This window comes from Bidens hawaiensis, unplaced genomic scaffold, assembly GCF_021521415.1.
Source record: "Bidens hawaiensis isolate Kalapana, Puna unplaced genomic scaffold, B.hawaiensis_p1.1 tig00000978_1, whole genome shotgun sequence".
Lineage (NCBI taxonomy): Eukaryota > Viridiplantae > Streptophyta > Magnoliopsida > Asterales > Asteraceae > Bidens > Bidens hawaiensis.
The window spans coordinates 4530089-4546386 of record NW_027491058.1 but is presented as its reverse complement, the minus strand read 5'-3'; the positions used below and the strand labels follow the sequence as shown (position 1 = coordinate 4546386).

Sequence of the window (16298 nt, the reverse complement as noted above, 5' to 3'; positions counted from 1 at the left end):
CTCACCGGCGCTTGAGCTAGACTGACCAATCGGGTTAGATGATCCCGATGGCTCGTCAACGAATGGAATATCAGCCTCAAAATTGAATTCATGAGCTATATCATCAAAAATCTGCTCTTGTGTTTGAGGTTCAGCGGTGGGTGATCTTGTATTAACCTGAGCCTCAGCAGTTTCCGACTCATGTTCTGGTTGTTGGTTAGTTGTTGTTGTAGTTTCAGTAACCAGCACTCCGGGTCTTAGATCTTTCTTTCTTCGCTTTCGTGGAATAAGATCGGCGGCTGGTTCTTCACAAATCTCTTCATCTTGTGTCTCATTGTCTGATTAAGGAGTTTTTAATGCAGTCGACTGGAGCTGTTGTTTGAATTTCTCAAACTCCTTTAATTGATCAGCAGTAGGAGCAGTTTCATATTCTTGGTGTTCTATCTCCATGTGTTGTACTAGAGATCTCTCAGGTTCATTCTCGTCTGAAATGGTTTCAAACACAACAGTGAACCTCTGAGCAGGTATCACATTCTCATCAGCAACTTGAGCACTGGCTGGAGCAGGCTCAGTCTCAGCAAATTTTCCGAACTTGACCAGCTCATGAAGGCCTTTGTAGACGACCTTCGATCCCTTTCTTGATTGTTTCATCAGCCCAAAGGTATTGGGACCCATGGCTTTTCAAATCTAGCGTCTCTACATATTTGACAAGATCAGGATAATGGGAGTCAAAGATCATCTATAGTAACCTTGGGTACATGAGAAACATCTCCTTTTCTTCCCTTCAAGTTGCTCATCATCTCATCGAACACAAACTTAGATTAATTATAGTGAGCAAACGCCCTAAAGTGAACAACTGTGGGCTTGTGACCGTAGACAATCTCATATGGAGTCTTCATTTGAGACTTGTAGACCAGTACTCGATTTTGAACATAACATGCTGTGTTAACAGCTTCAGCCCAGAAAAACAATGGCAGCTTTGAATCACACAACATGGTTCTTTCCGCCTCAATGAGAGTTCTGTTCTTCCATTCAGCAACACTATTTTGTTACGGTGTCCGAGCTGAACTAACTGTCGAAGTACCCCCTTTTCTGCATAAAAGAAGTTCAGTGTAGAATTCTTGAATTCCATGCCATTGTCACATCGAATACCCTTCAGCTTTAAGTTGAGCTGATTCTCCATAAGCACCACGAAGCGTTTGATCAATTTTGCAGTTTCAATCTTATTTGACAAGAAAAAAAACCCAAGTAAAGTGTGAGTAATCATTAGTTATAACAACACAACAAGATCTGCGAGAAAGACTTAAAACATGAACGGGACCAAACAGGTCCATATGCAGCAACTGAAAGACTGATGAAATGGTGTTAATCAGTTTTGGCTTATGAGTTTACGATTGTGATTACCCAAAGTACAAGCCACACATTTTTCAGTAGTAACAAAATCTTTTACCGGTACACGTACCAAGTCGTTTTTAGCAAGACGATTTAGATTTTTAATATTTGCATGACCATGACGACGATGCCAGAGCATGGCATTATGTTCTGATACTTTTGAAAACAAGCATGTTATTTCATCAAGAACATTATTATTAATGTCGATCACATAAGCATTATCTTTTCTTTGTGATCTAACTAGAACCCAATCTTCTGGTATGATTATACCAGGTTTTAAAATCAAACACTTGTTGTTGGTAAAATGGGTTGAAAAACCATTATCACATATCTGCAAGACGCTCAGCAGACTGTGTTTCAACTCAGGAAAAAAATTAACATTTTCAAACTTTAGAACACCATTACTTACAGTACCCCTCTGTGTAATCTTTCCTTTCTCTCCTCCCGCAAAGGACACATACCAACCGTTAAAGATTTGAATGTCGTGTAGTTGGGAAATGTCTCATGTCATGTTCCTGGAACAGCCACTATCAACATACCAAGGTTTGATGATATTCCTCCATACATGTTCCTACACGATGTGCGAGATCAGTTAGACTTTGGTACCCAGTCCATAGTAACACTGGGTAAACCGGATTCATCTACACTTGTCACGGGTTGCCATGACATATCTTCCGGATTATCTAATATACAATTAGATGCCTTTTTCACCGGAGACTTAGGCAACCATTCATGTCTACCATTATAAGATTTACTATTATTTGTACGAATGGATGACTTGGTCTCTGGTTTGTGAGTGGGAGACACATATAAACTTGTCTTCCTTACTTGTTTCGGTCTAGAAACCGAGTTGGTTTTTGAGACCGAAGCACAATTTCTGCTACCTTTACGAAACATATTAGGCTTGGTCTGATGATGACTAAACCTACCAGATTTGTTTCTTTTCCATTCACCGTTAGAGGGATTAGCCTGGTGATACCCGAAGTCTCGTCGATAGGTATTACGAGGCATATTCCTCTGATAAAATCCATAACATGGGACATATGGACGGTGTGGACAGTTTCTAGCGATATGACCAGGAGTGCCACAATTAAAACACGTTTGACGTTTTATATGAAATTCATTGTGGTCAACTCCTTGTCTCGACATGTTGTGTGGACCAGCTCGCTTTGCTTGATGTTTACTACTCGACACATTGTTTGGTTTATCACCCTTTTGATCATTAGAGCATCTCTCTTTAACAAACTTAGGCGATGAGTTTCTTACAATTTTTCGTATATTTAAACTTATTAAAAACCATATTACCAGAATTCAAAGTTTTAACAGAATCAACCACACAATTGTCTTTGCTCTTAAAACCAGAGCCCACACAAACAGTCGAAGTAACAGAATTCAAAACAGGTAATTTTAAAGAAACATCAAAATTAATGTCTTTATTATTTGAGACACATGAATCATCATCCTCATCAGTCCAATCCTCAATGACTACTTTATCTACACATGAGGCAAACATATTAGAATCGTTCACTCCTGAAGTTGACTCAGTAATTTTTACTGAATCAGGAGCATCTTTGCCATTCTCATTGTTCTTACAGAACTGTATCCGATCCTCTCACCAGCATTTTCTTTCCACCATAATTGATTCTCAATCATGGAGTTAACAACAATATTGGAGCCTTCGAATTTTTTAAAATTTAGTTCAGCTCTTTTAAATTTATCAGTTAAATTAATAACTTCTAATTTAGAGGCTTCCAGTTCAGTAGTTAACTCAGCAATTTTCTGTTTAGCATCTAGATGATGACATCATTTTATAATAAAATCTGATTGAAGTTTAGAAAAAACCTTTTTATGTGCCTCAGTTTTATCTCTGAAAGCTTTTTCATTTTTCTTAAGAGCAAAATTTTCGTATTTTATTGCTTCCATGTCTCTAAGCAAGTTACTGTTATGAGATTTGTAGAGATCTACTTTATTAATGCAAGCTTGAGAACATAGTTGAGAACTTACCTCAGATGAGTTGGAGGGAGTGAAAGCCATGAAAGAAAATTGAACCTCCTTACTTGTTCCTCAGCTTCATTCTCTTCATCAACACGAGCAAAGTTGGCAGTATGATTATTTATGCTGATGGCTGTCATCTAATCATTCTAGGAGAATTGTTGAGCTACCATACCCCGTTCACCTTCAGCAGTACCTGTCCTGTTTTCTCCCCTAGCATTTCCCACTGGAACCAGCGCCCTTTCCATGTTTCCTTCCTTTGCTAGGTTGTTGCATTCACGAGCAAAGTGACCTGGCTCGTGACAGTTGTAGCACCTCAGAGTATCCTTGTTAAAGCCCACCTTCTGATTAGTTGGCACGTTCCAGTTGTTTCTGCATTTTCTCTTAGTAAACTTCTTCGCACGAAACACAGCCATGGCGATTTGCCAAGAGAGATCCAGTTCTTCTACATCATCAGGATGAATTTGATCAAGCTCGGCAGCTACTACTGGTTGAACCAGATCTCCAGCAAGAAATAAGTTGTAGCAATTCATGAACCCTGCCATTAAAGCAATGTTTTCCTGAGTTTCCTTTGAAATAGGAGGAATCTGACTGGAACCCTGACTGGAAAAAGCAACAAATGTCGTTTAACGGCAACAACAGGTGGTTGAGCAGGTTTAGGAAAGAACACTGGAGTTGGTTGCGGTGGAGCTTGAGAGAATTGACCCTAATCGGATTTAAACATTGAGAAGTTGTTCTAAGGTTGATATTGCTGATTATGTTTCCCTTGAGTAGTTTTGAACATTGAGAAGCTGTCTTTTGAAATGAGTGCATTGTTGGAAGTAGCATTGTAGCTAGCTGCATTGTAAGAGTTTGCATGGTTTATGGCACGTTGCTTGTCATCCATGTCACAAGCCTTGATGATTTCCATAACTTTTGACAGCGTTGGCCTGTTGAGATCTTTTGTCTTCTTAATTACCGCAACATTCATATCCCAACTTTGAGGCAGGGAGTTTACCATCTTATTGTTTATTTCAGCGGCTGTTTGATTGATATTTGCAGATCTCATCTTAGTCACAAGGGCTATGAACATATGCAGCTGAGTTTCCAACGACTCTCCCAGAACGTGATTAAACATGTTGAACTTTTGTCGCAAGAGATCTTGATGACTTCTCCTCATGTCCTCATTACCCTCATACACTTCAATCAAGGCTTCCCATAGTGTCTTAGCAGACTATAGTTCTCTAAATCCCAAGGCAATCTCAGGTGAGAGTGCCATAGTTAAAGTTGAAAGCGTCTTTTCATCCTCTTCCATCTTTTCAAAATCAGCATCCTCGTACAGTTTCACAACAACTTCCTCAGAGTTTTCACGTTGGTATTTGATAACTTGAGGACCTCTAACAATACTTCTCCAAACCTTGGCATCTTTCATTTTAACGTATTTCTCAAACCTGAACTTCCACTCACTAAACCCCTCATGAGACAATAAACGAGGTATACGAGTAGTAGTTCCCATTATAGAGTCCAACTCTTGATGCAATGTGGCATTAGATGATCCATTAGTGATTTGGTCCATTTTAATTGTAAGAATGAGACTAGTACAGTAAACAATGTCCAAGTAATGAATCCCAAGTTGACCGAGAACTACCAAATTTTACCGAGAACTCTAAGATTTAACCGTAAACACACAGATTTGGCCGAAAATCATGACAATCTGTCCAGGAACCCAGATTCTTTGGCCGAGATCCCATAAATAACCCCGAAAACAGTCAATGAAACCCGAGAACGTCTATGATCACTCAAATCTGGAAACCTAACTAAATCCCGTGATGGATTTGAATTGTTTTTCAAACTAACTCAATATTTAACCAAGAAAAATACCTTTTTCTTCTCCAACGAACTGTTCACCGGAAAAACAAACTCCACGATGATCAAAGCACCAAACCTTGAATCTAAGATATCATAACCGAGCCTAGAATAGGTTAATAGGCTTTGATACCAATTGTAATTCGTTAGTACGGATCTTTCAATGTGATATCAACAATCTCAATGTTATTGCGGAATATAACACAAGTTGATTCAAGACAAACGATTAAGCAAGTAAAGAACACACGGGATGCTTCAAAACACATGTATATTAACGTCAGGTGCTTAAACACTTTGTTACACAAACACACGTTCAACAATACTAATGAAAGGCCAAACTAACCCTACATACAATATGTTTATATATAGGGACTATAACCTAGCCCATTATAAGCCCAAGCCCACCAAGATCTCAGTTTACATATTAGACCAAACATAATACAAAGCAAACTAAGACCAAACCACAAACCAACTAATATAGACCCAACACAAAGTAAACAGAATATTTAATAATACCAACACTGGATAATATCAGGGATTATTTAGTAATATATATAGGTACATTTTCATTATAGTTTGCAGCTAGCTTGATGACGGTGGCACACATCTTAAGCACCGCTACTAAAACAGCATGGAAATGTCTATGAATGGTTTCCCTGGAATGGTTAAAAGATTCTTGCACAAATCTATTCGTACATCCATCGGCCAAATTCATCAAGAAGATTATGGCCGACTCCTAAATAGATATATTACGTGTTTGTTTCAATCTGTATTTAGTTGTAAAATCTGTACATAACTGTCTAAAAACTGGTACTTGCAATCTAAAAATTTCATAACACCATCTCGGATGGCCATTTAATATTTCATTAATATATATATATATATATATATATATATATATATATATATATTCGAGGTGTGACATGGCGTTCGTACGATACACAAGTTACGAGCTACAAATAATCCTTTCACAACTATTGCACATAACAATTTGAATTCCACATCCTCATCATCTGAATATTCTTCATCATCATATGAATTAGAGTCGTCACTATCAATCCTATATAATATAAATTTAAAATCAAGATGATAATACACAATGTGAAATGATAACACCTCAATGGATAAATCATAATGTCCAACATTAACACCTAACGTCAAATGATATCACATAATTTCATGTAGGAAAAAAGGCTCTACATCACCAAAATGCATTTCATCACCAAAATTGATTCCATCTCCCATGCCCTCTATATATTCTTCGCTTGGAACATCGTTCGGATTGCTATTGTTTTGAAATTATAACGAAGTCATAGTTTGATCTCAAACCGCAACACAATCCCGAAACAAAGAAGCATAATGTGTCTCGTATACGTTCAAATTTGTGTCCTTAAATTTGGCAAACTCTTTATCTACCTACAAGATAAACGGATTAATATATGGATTTCAAGATGTAATTTTAACTATACATAATTAAAAATAATAGTACAACCTACCTTTATTTTCTCCTCCCACCACTCAGGTGATGCATCAATTAAGCTTCTTGTCCCACAGATTCCAATTTCAAGCCTCATTAAGCGGTTATAAAGCTTCCAATATTTTTTCATGTTGTCCCATTTGTTTTAAAGTTGTTTTTTATCAAAGATTTTGCCAACTTTTTCCATCATGGTGTTTCCTAAATTTCCCCACCCAACCTTATTGAAATGAGTACCGGGCCTATTCCTTTTCTAAGTTCAGTCAAGCAAGCATCGATAAACTCCATGAATGTAGCATTATCCCATACGATTTTTGATTTATTCTTTTTATTTGATGTTTCACAATCAAAAGCAATAGAGTTGTTTCCATCCATTTATCTCAACAATATGTTATTATTAGATAAATGGATGGAAACAACTCTAATGCTTTTGATTGTGAAACATCAAATAAAAAGAATAAATCAAAAATCGTATGTGATAATGCTACATTCATGGAGTTTATCGATACTTGCTTGACTGAACTTAGAAAAGGAAATAGACCCGGTACTCATTTCAATAAGGTTGGGTGGGAAAATTTATTATCAAAAATTAGTACACATTCTTTACATATACAAACACAACCACTTATAATTCTAATAATATATAAATCCCAATAATGTTTTATGGATTCTAGTGTTAATATAATCTATAAACTACAGTAATACAATCACAAGAATACTGATCCACGTGAACACTTCTAATAATATATGATATACCTTAAAATATAAGTTTGAGCAACGTATAATAACAACTAATATAGAAAACGTACGCTAGTCGTCAATGAGAGAAGAACAACAGAAGAGAAGAACAACGGCTGAGAATGATGAACGTCGTTTGATGATTATATATTGGATTAGGGTAAATGGTGGGTAGATTAGTAATTTTCCAATCAAAAAGCCAAAAGTATTTTTGAAAAACTAGAATTTGGGTATTTTGGAAAATAGCTTTTTAAAGTCAATCAAAAAGCCAAAACAAAAAGGACGTATACATTTGCCAAATACCTTTTTAGCTTATTTGCTTCTTGAAAAATCCAATAAGCACTTTTCAAACTCAATCCCAAACATCCTCCTGGTAAGTACTACCCTAGCTGATTGGGATGGTGAGTTAGATAGTTGAGTTGGTGGAGGGTTTTAGATATGGAATCAAATAGTGCCACCCCAAAGTAGATGGATTGAAAAGACACGATAAGAGAAGGTTATGATGTTAGGGAAAGGACCAAATGGAGAATCTAAAAATCATATGATGTAGTATGGGAAAACCAAACAAATTGTAACGAATACTTATAACATGATATGAAATGGCAATTTTTTTTAATATGAATATCTAGATATAAATAGTCACAATGATAAGGGATATAATCAGTGTGTTACTAATTTGCTTAATTGTTAGTTGTTAACTGGAATATTGCAATGACTTTGAATTTAAGGCCTGACACTGACTTTGTTGGACATGGAGTGGTGTACTGATTGAACAAGGATATACAAAAGGACCAATCATGATGGATCTTCTAATTTGGAATATTATAACAACTTGATCAAGTGGTTAGACTGTCTCATCTGAAGAATCAGTTGTGGATCGAAGGGTGACTAAGCGTCATAGGATAGTAATTCATATCAAATATCCTTGTTTAAGACGTCATCTACATAAATAGACAACCCGCTCAAGAAAAACATTTGCTTACAGACACATTATTACACAAGGTGTGAACATGGTGAAACTTCCAATTATAAATGATATCATGCCTCATTATTACATGCCTCCACTACTAGGGAAGTTTTTAGTAATGACAAGGGTTGTAGACGCTTGGTGTTGAATAGTATGTAATCATATGAATATTATCCAACAACACACTCAAATCTAGATTCAAATACTTTTGAAGGAAATGTACCGAATTCAGATGCAATAAAATTCTATGACATGTTGATACATGTTGTTGATGAACCTTTGTGGGAGGGGGAGAAGGCCATAGATTGTTCAAAGTTAAAATCACTTTACTTGGCACCATGATCATAGTAAACGAACGATGGCATGACACATCCAATTGATAGGAAGGCTCAGAAGCATTTGACTCGAAGATTCCTGGCTTTGCGAATGATATTGTCTTGGGTTATGCACCGATGGCTTTAACCCAAATAACACGAACTCAATCTCTTACTCACTATGGCATGGTTTTCTTACATTCTATAACTTACCTCTGTAGATGTGTTTGAAAGACTCATTTGTTTGGTTATTTGTAGGTGAAAGAGCCCGAGTCAAAACTTAGATGTGTTTCTAAGGCCGCTAATAGACGAGCCAGAAGAGTTGTACAAGGAAGGCATTAAAGTTTATGACGCTTATCGTAAAGAAAATTTCACTATCAAAGCTATTCTTTGATGGACGATTAGTGACTTCTCCACCTACGCAATGTTATCTGGCTACATGCGTGCTCACACTGTATAAAAGATACATAAGCTTTCCGGTTGCATGAAGAAGGGAAACCAAGTTGGTTTGGTTGTCAACAGATATTTTTTCCTCGATCACACCCTTTTCGTAGAGATAGATATGGATTTCATGCTAATAAATCCATACCATCATCATTTGGACATCCAATTGAATTAACTGGTTGAAAAATGCATGAACAAGTATGTGATATTCCAAGTGTCTATGAGGGTGCCACGTATAACCAAAAGAATAAAAAACCTGAACTTGGTAAAACCCATAATTGGGTAAAGAGAAACATTTGTTAGGAGCTTGAAAATTGGCTCATGTTATTGATTTAAAACAACCCTAATGCAATTCACATTGAGAAAAATGTTTTTGAGAACCGAATTTAAACAATTAAGGATGCTCAAAAAACAAATGATTAAATCAAGACAAGGGTGAATTTGAAAGAAATTTGCAATCGACCATCATTGCATAGTTGTGATGGAGACAATAATAAACACAAGAAACCGAAAGCATAAAACCCGTATGGGAACTTGATTGTTTTCAACCATGTACACCCTTTGTTTACTTGATGTAATTGGCTCCCACCCAAGAATGCAATGATGTTCGATTGTAAACTTTTTTTATATCCATTCTTCCCTTGATAGTATCTTTCGTTTTTTGAGTATCCATCATTGTTTGATCTAGATTCTCAAAAACAATTTTCGCAATGTGCATTTCATTAAGGTTGTGTCGGATTAAGACGTGGCCAATATTCAAGCTTCCAAAAAAGCTTCTGTTTACCCAATTATGGGTTTTACCAAATTCTAAAGCTTTATTCTTTGGATTATGTGTTACACATTCATAAACACTTGAAATGTAACATACTTGTTTAAGTATTTGCCAACCATCTAACTTGAATGAAAGTCCAAATGATGACAATATAGATTTATTAGCGCAAATTCATTTCTATCAAAACGAAAAGGGTGTAACGAGGTAAAATCTATTATGACAGTCAATCAAACTTGGTTTGCCAAGCGACCATGCTTGCTCCAACAAAGATGGCATTCAATAGGCGGGGAAGTCCCTGATTGTCCATAAAAGAATATATTTCACAGTGATACTTTCTTTACAATAAGCGTTACAAACTTCAATGTTTTCCTCGTACAATTCTTTCAGCTCGTATATAAGTTGAACATCTAAGTTTTAACTCGGGCTATTTCGCCTAGGAATAACCAAACATAATTTAACAACTGTGTCTTTCAAACACATCCACAAAGGTAGGTTGTATATTGAAAGAAAGAGAAGTCATAATGAGTATGAGCTTGAGTTTGTGATATTTGGGTTAAAGCCATCGGTGCATAACCCAAAACGTACATTACGTATCTCATTCTTAAAACCAGGATTCTTCGAGTGAAAATGCTTCCAAGCCATACCATCACTTAGATGTGTCATGCTACCGTCTTTTTAGTGTGATCATGGTGCCACGTAATATCTTTTGCACTTTTTATAGTTATATACAACTACTTAAGTCTAAGACCAATCGGCATGTTTGTTATCACCAAATGAGTTACCATATTTTGTCAAATCTTGTAACAAGATTCCCCCGCACCATTTACATTTTGTCAATGTCTTGTCTTGCTTATGAAATAGGATGCGATGGTTTTTGCAAACATCAATCCTTTTTAATAAGACCAAGTTTTCATAAACTCTTCTTTGTATCTTAAAATTTTTCGGATAGCTTGTTACCTTCGGGCAACAATGCCTTCATGGAAATGTTGCGGTTGTAACATGCACTAGATACAATTTAAAGTGAAATCTGATTCAAAAAACTTGTGGCATATTATAACTTTGAAAATTCTATGACCTTGTGTCCCTCCCACGAAGGCTCATCGCAGCATGTAACATATCATAAAATCCCATTGCTTCTAAATTCGATACATCTCCTTCAATTGTATTTGAATCTTGATTTGAGTGTGTTATTGGATCACAATAAGACGAATACAGATTATCCAACAATATGTGCCTACATCCATCATCATTTATCATCACTAACAACTTCTCTAGTACTAGACGATTGTACTACCTGGCGGGTGGAAGTTTCATTATGTTCACACCATATGTTGTAACGAGGCATCATGGATGCCTCTGAGAATCCTTTAAAATTTCGAAACCCGTGATGAGTATAACAAAGACCACTAAAATCATGTTTTTAACTATGTGAAAATAATCTAACAATTTTACCACTTGTGTAACATTTTCAAAGCCTAATACAGACCAAAGATGATGATGATAATAATAATAATATTAATAATAATATGTAAACTGGTCCATTTAAACACAAAGGAAAGGTTTATTTTTTAATAAGAAAAAACAACACCACTCATGAAAATTAAACCCATAACCTTTGATTGTATGGATTAGCACGATTTTCATTGCACCAAGAAGTCATTTTGTAGGGTTTCTTTTCAACAGTTACGGATCTATCAAGAGACTGGGTCTTGATCTTTCTCCCTCCCTTTTGAGTCGGCACTATGAGGCATGAACCACTTTGTAAGCAAATGTTCTTGAATGGATTGTCTATCTATGTAGATGCCATTTTGACATCTTATACAAGGACATTTGATGTCAAGTATCATCTTACGACGGTTAGTCATCCTTCCATCCACCCAATTTTTCTTTAGAATAAACACAATCTACCCACTTATTCAAGTTATAGACTAATAGTATTCCAAATCAGGATATCCATCACTATTGGTTCTTTTATATACATGCGTGTTCGATAAGTATACCACTCCATAGACCAATAAAGTCAGTCGCAAAAATTTAGTTAACAACTAACAAACACATAAACTAATTGTCAGTATTTGTTAATGGTTTATTAATTATCTGAAAGGTCTAATCCATGGTGGTATTCCTAGCTAGGGATGAGCAAAATCGGTACCGGTATCGGTACCGGTACCGAATCGGTACCAAAGTTTTAAGTTTCGGGATCGGTACGGTACCGGTACCGGTACCGGTACGGTACGGTACCGGTATTTCCCGATTTTTTACCCTCGGTACCGGTACCGGGATACCGGTACCGAACCGAATATTTCGGTACCCACGACATGCATTTTAAGCTCCTTGAACCAGCTTGTCAATAACTAATTATTAAGCTATTAATACGTTTATTAACTTGAGGGCCTAACCAATAAGTAAGGTAACACATAATACAAGTAAAATTTAAACTTATTTGAAACATACCTGGTAAGCACAAATTAAGCATCAAATATGGTTTCTATATACTTCATACTATCAAGTAGCTTCAAGCGCTTGCTCCCTGTTCCTTCATTAAAACTTATTTTTCACAATTAACATAAAGTAAAACTGGTATATGTGAATCTGTGAGAAAATGGCCAGAAGCATCCTGTAAACAAAAACCATTCTTGATGTCAAGTAATCATTAATCATCTTAAAGAAGACAAAATAAGCATGTTAAAAGAACAATAGATAGAATAAAGACATGTATTATCTATCTATATTTTTTTTAGTGGTGAAACCATCATATATTTCATCAAAAAGTAGTGTTTACAACGTAATCATGCAACAAACTATGCCGCTAACCTTTTCGAATAGCAAAATAAGTCATTTAAAAATAAGATTAGGGATCATAATATTATTATTCATGACCTGTTAGACATGGCTACGTAGCTCTACAGCTTCAGACGCTAGGAAACCAAAAGTATCAAAAGCGTAGGCGGTATAAACACATGTTGACCATAACCAAAAGAAGATGAAAAGAGTGAAACTATGATCCTTTCCTCAATAATTAAGAGATACACTTTTACAAGATACAGACATTATGTTTTGTTATTATTTTTTGTTTCTCTCAAGTACAATCAATAGTGTATAATTACCTTGAACGCAAACCACCGGTTGGTTTTAGAGAGTGACAAACGGACACGTCGGCAATGGTACTCGGAGTAACAACACGACAGTGGCTCGGTGATGGTGGTACATCCAGCAGGCGGTGGCAGGAAGAAAATAGAGAATTAGGGTTTGTGATGAATAGATGGTTTGTATTTAAACACAAATTAATCTTTGGAACAAAAAGTTCCTTTTTTATAGGAGACGGATCGGAAGCGTAGTGTTGGGTGTTTCAAATTCAATTTTAAGATATGTCATCTAACTTATTTCAAAGTAATTTAAATATTTAAACTGTCAACCTTTTTTTAATAGGTAACCACTGGACTTGTTATGATTATACAATTATGTGTTAAAGTAATATATTCCTATTAAAAAAATGTTCGGTTTTCTATCGGTTAAACGAGGTATTACATCTTTTAACTATCGACCCGAATATTCGACATTTTTAACTATAGTTGGAACGTGGATGATGATGTATGTAGACTTTCCGCTTAAGACTATATTAACCGGTCATCAGATGACTTTTCTAAACAGAGATAGGGCTACTATTAGGAATCTATTAATTGCTAGGGAGGTTACCTCTTTGCTTGGCGGGTCCTATTAGATCGTCTTCCAACTCGTTTAAATCTAGCGAATAGAAGTATTGATGCTCCTTCGGTGTTATGTTTGTTTTTCTCTAGTCAGTTTGAGATGATGGAACACTTGTTTTTTTCATGTGAGGACTTGGAATGTGGTTGCTAGAGAGGAGTGAATTTGGTTCTTCCGCCTTCTAAAAACACGAGAGATATTATGGGAGGCCAGAGTCGATCTACTTAAAACAACAAAGAAATCGGTAGTTGAAGCTATTGTTATGTCGACGCAGTCGGTGTTGTGGTGATATCAAAACTGCACTGTTAAATGATATATGTCGGGGAAACTAGATTATTTTTTTCTAATTTTAATTTCACATATTGTGATCATTTCATCATCATCATCATCATCGTACTCAGTATATCCCACCAATAGCAAAGCTATGGTAGGGTCTGAGGAGGGTAAGATGTAGACAGCCTTACCTCTACCCCATGGGGATAGAGAGGCTGCTTCCGGTGAAACCCCCGGCTCGATAGTAGTTTTGCATCAAGCCTTGGACATATTACATAAGGCACATAGCACTCAATCATCGGGACGCCGGCTGATTGGTGCATGTACCCTTGTCTTTCGGCTATCAACGCCACCACATGATGCCTGATTAACCTTCCATCACTTTTAACGTTATTTTCACAAAATTAGTAAAATAACGTCAAAATTAGTGCAATTTTACTTTTGCCCACCCGAGGGTTCACACATATATACATTATATGCGCGCACCGCAAGCAGGGCACACATATTGTGATCATTTGTAAATAGAAATCGTAAGATTAACATTAACGGGGTGGTTTGGTCACAAAACCCACTCATGTCTGTAACTTTGTTGGTTCTCGGCTAGTTTCTTGTTAGTCGGTATCATAAAATTTCAAAAAAGAAAAAATGAGGTGACTATAATAGAATAAATTACTCATGACCTCCACATACATAAACCGAAAACATCAATCAACAAGATAATACTACAAATAGCTAAAGAACAAAAACCAAATAACACCTTATTTAATCCTCTAAAATCAATTGAAAATCCTTAAACCTAACTTCCAAAAATTGCATAACCATAAACCAAACGATTGATTAATAATCCGTTACCGGAAGCTGATCGTGTTCACCGATGAATATATTGTCATATATGAGGGCTGCAATGGCAGCACCAATAAATGGACCAACCCAGTACACCCAATGGTGTGTCCATATGCCACTAACCACGGCTGGACCGAAGCAGACCGCTGGGTTCATTGATGCACCATCAAACGCGCCACCAACTAAAATGTTGGCACCCACGATCAAACCAATCGCCAAGGGTGCAATTATCCCGATATTGCCCTTCTTTGGGTCCACTGCGGTGGCGTACACCGTGTACACTAAACCAAATGTCATCACAATCTCAAATACGAGTGCGTTTCCGATGGTAACGTCTGTTGATAACCCGAATGCTGCGGTTTCCTGCAATTATACAAGTTATAAATCAACAGCTTTAAGATATTGTTTTCTTACCATCACGGGGTGTGAATTTCTTACACAACACAAACACGACAATATCTAATACAAAATCTATGGTTTAGTTAGGTTTGGTTCTTTGGGTTGACCCATTTAACCCCTTTATTTATTTTTATAAGTTGCATCTTATGTCATGGTTAGGTAATTATGCAATTTAAATTGACAAGTTTTATATTTAAAAATTTAAAACAAATTAATTTTAAACACTTTATGATTTTGTTATAAGTTTCTTTTTAAGTATTAAGATGCAAAAGAAATACAAAATAATAAAAACTGGGTAAAGCCGGTCGTTCTTCGGTCAACCCGCAAACACACGTATCATGTTCGGTTCTTATTTTGAGCATGATATTTGTGTCTAACTCTACACGTTTAGCGCCCTTGGTTAAGATATTACCATGCTAGTGGCGTATTCTAGGAGCATACATGCAACAACGGCCCCGACTAATTGTCCAATCCAATACACGATAGCACTAAGGAACGAGATATTGCCACCTATGAACGATGCAAATGTGACAGCTGGATTTACATGACCACCAGAAATATTTGCTCCGATCGACACCGCCACAAACAAGGCGAACGCATGCGATAGTGATGCCGCTATTAATCCTGAAGGAGTACCGGGTGCATCATAGGTCAGCTTACCTGATCCAAAAATATAGCAAAACTGTTGAAATTGTTTATAAATATTTTACACTGAAAGATTTAGTGACATAACAATATAACATACTGTAAGCCATCCCGGACCCTTGGCCGGCGAATACGAAAATGAAGGTGGAAATGAACTCGGATAGGCCGGCTTTGAGTGTGTCCGGGTGGCTGGCCTCCCCCGGAGTTCCGATGGTGATTCTGTAAAGAGGCATGTTTTGGATATCACAGAAATTAATCAGTTTGTTTTGGGGTATATATTTGTTGAAAGAGTGTTGTGTTTATACATGACAGATATAACGGCCCAGGAACCGGTATTACATTATTACATGTGGCCGTTACATTAGGAAGCCCGGTTAAGAAGCAGCCCAATGGGGTCAAGTGAAGACACGTGTATGGTGGGTACTAGTTGAGGTAGTGGTGATTTGGATTTAGATATAAATATAATGTAGTTACTTTATATTTTTCTTTTTCGTTTTTGTTTAATATGTAACTTTC

General features: G+C 36.5%; 1 protein-coding gene across 1 annotated transcript; it reads right to left on the bottom strand.

Annotated features, from left to right (window-relative positions):
• Nucleotides 1–14541: 14541 nt before the first annotated feature.
• On the bottom strand, nt 14542–16218 carry LOC143549998 (aquaporin TIP1-3-like). The gene is made up of 3 exons (XM_077040752.1): nt 15883–16218; nt 15550–15797; nt 14542–15101 (listed from the first exon to the last, which is right to left on the bottom strand). The coding sequence occupies exons 1-3, from the start codon at nt 16013–16015 to the stop codon at nt 14733–14735; spliced, it is 750 nt and encodes a 249-aa protein (XP_076896867.1). The 5' UTR covers nt 16016–16218; the 3' UTR covers nt 14542–14732.
• Nucleotides 16219–16298: the final 80 nt, after the last annotated feature.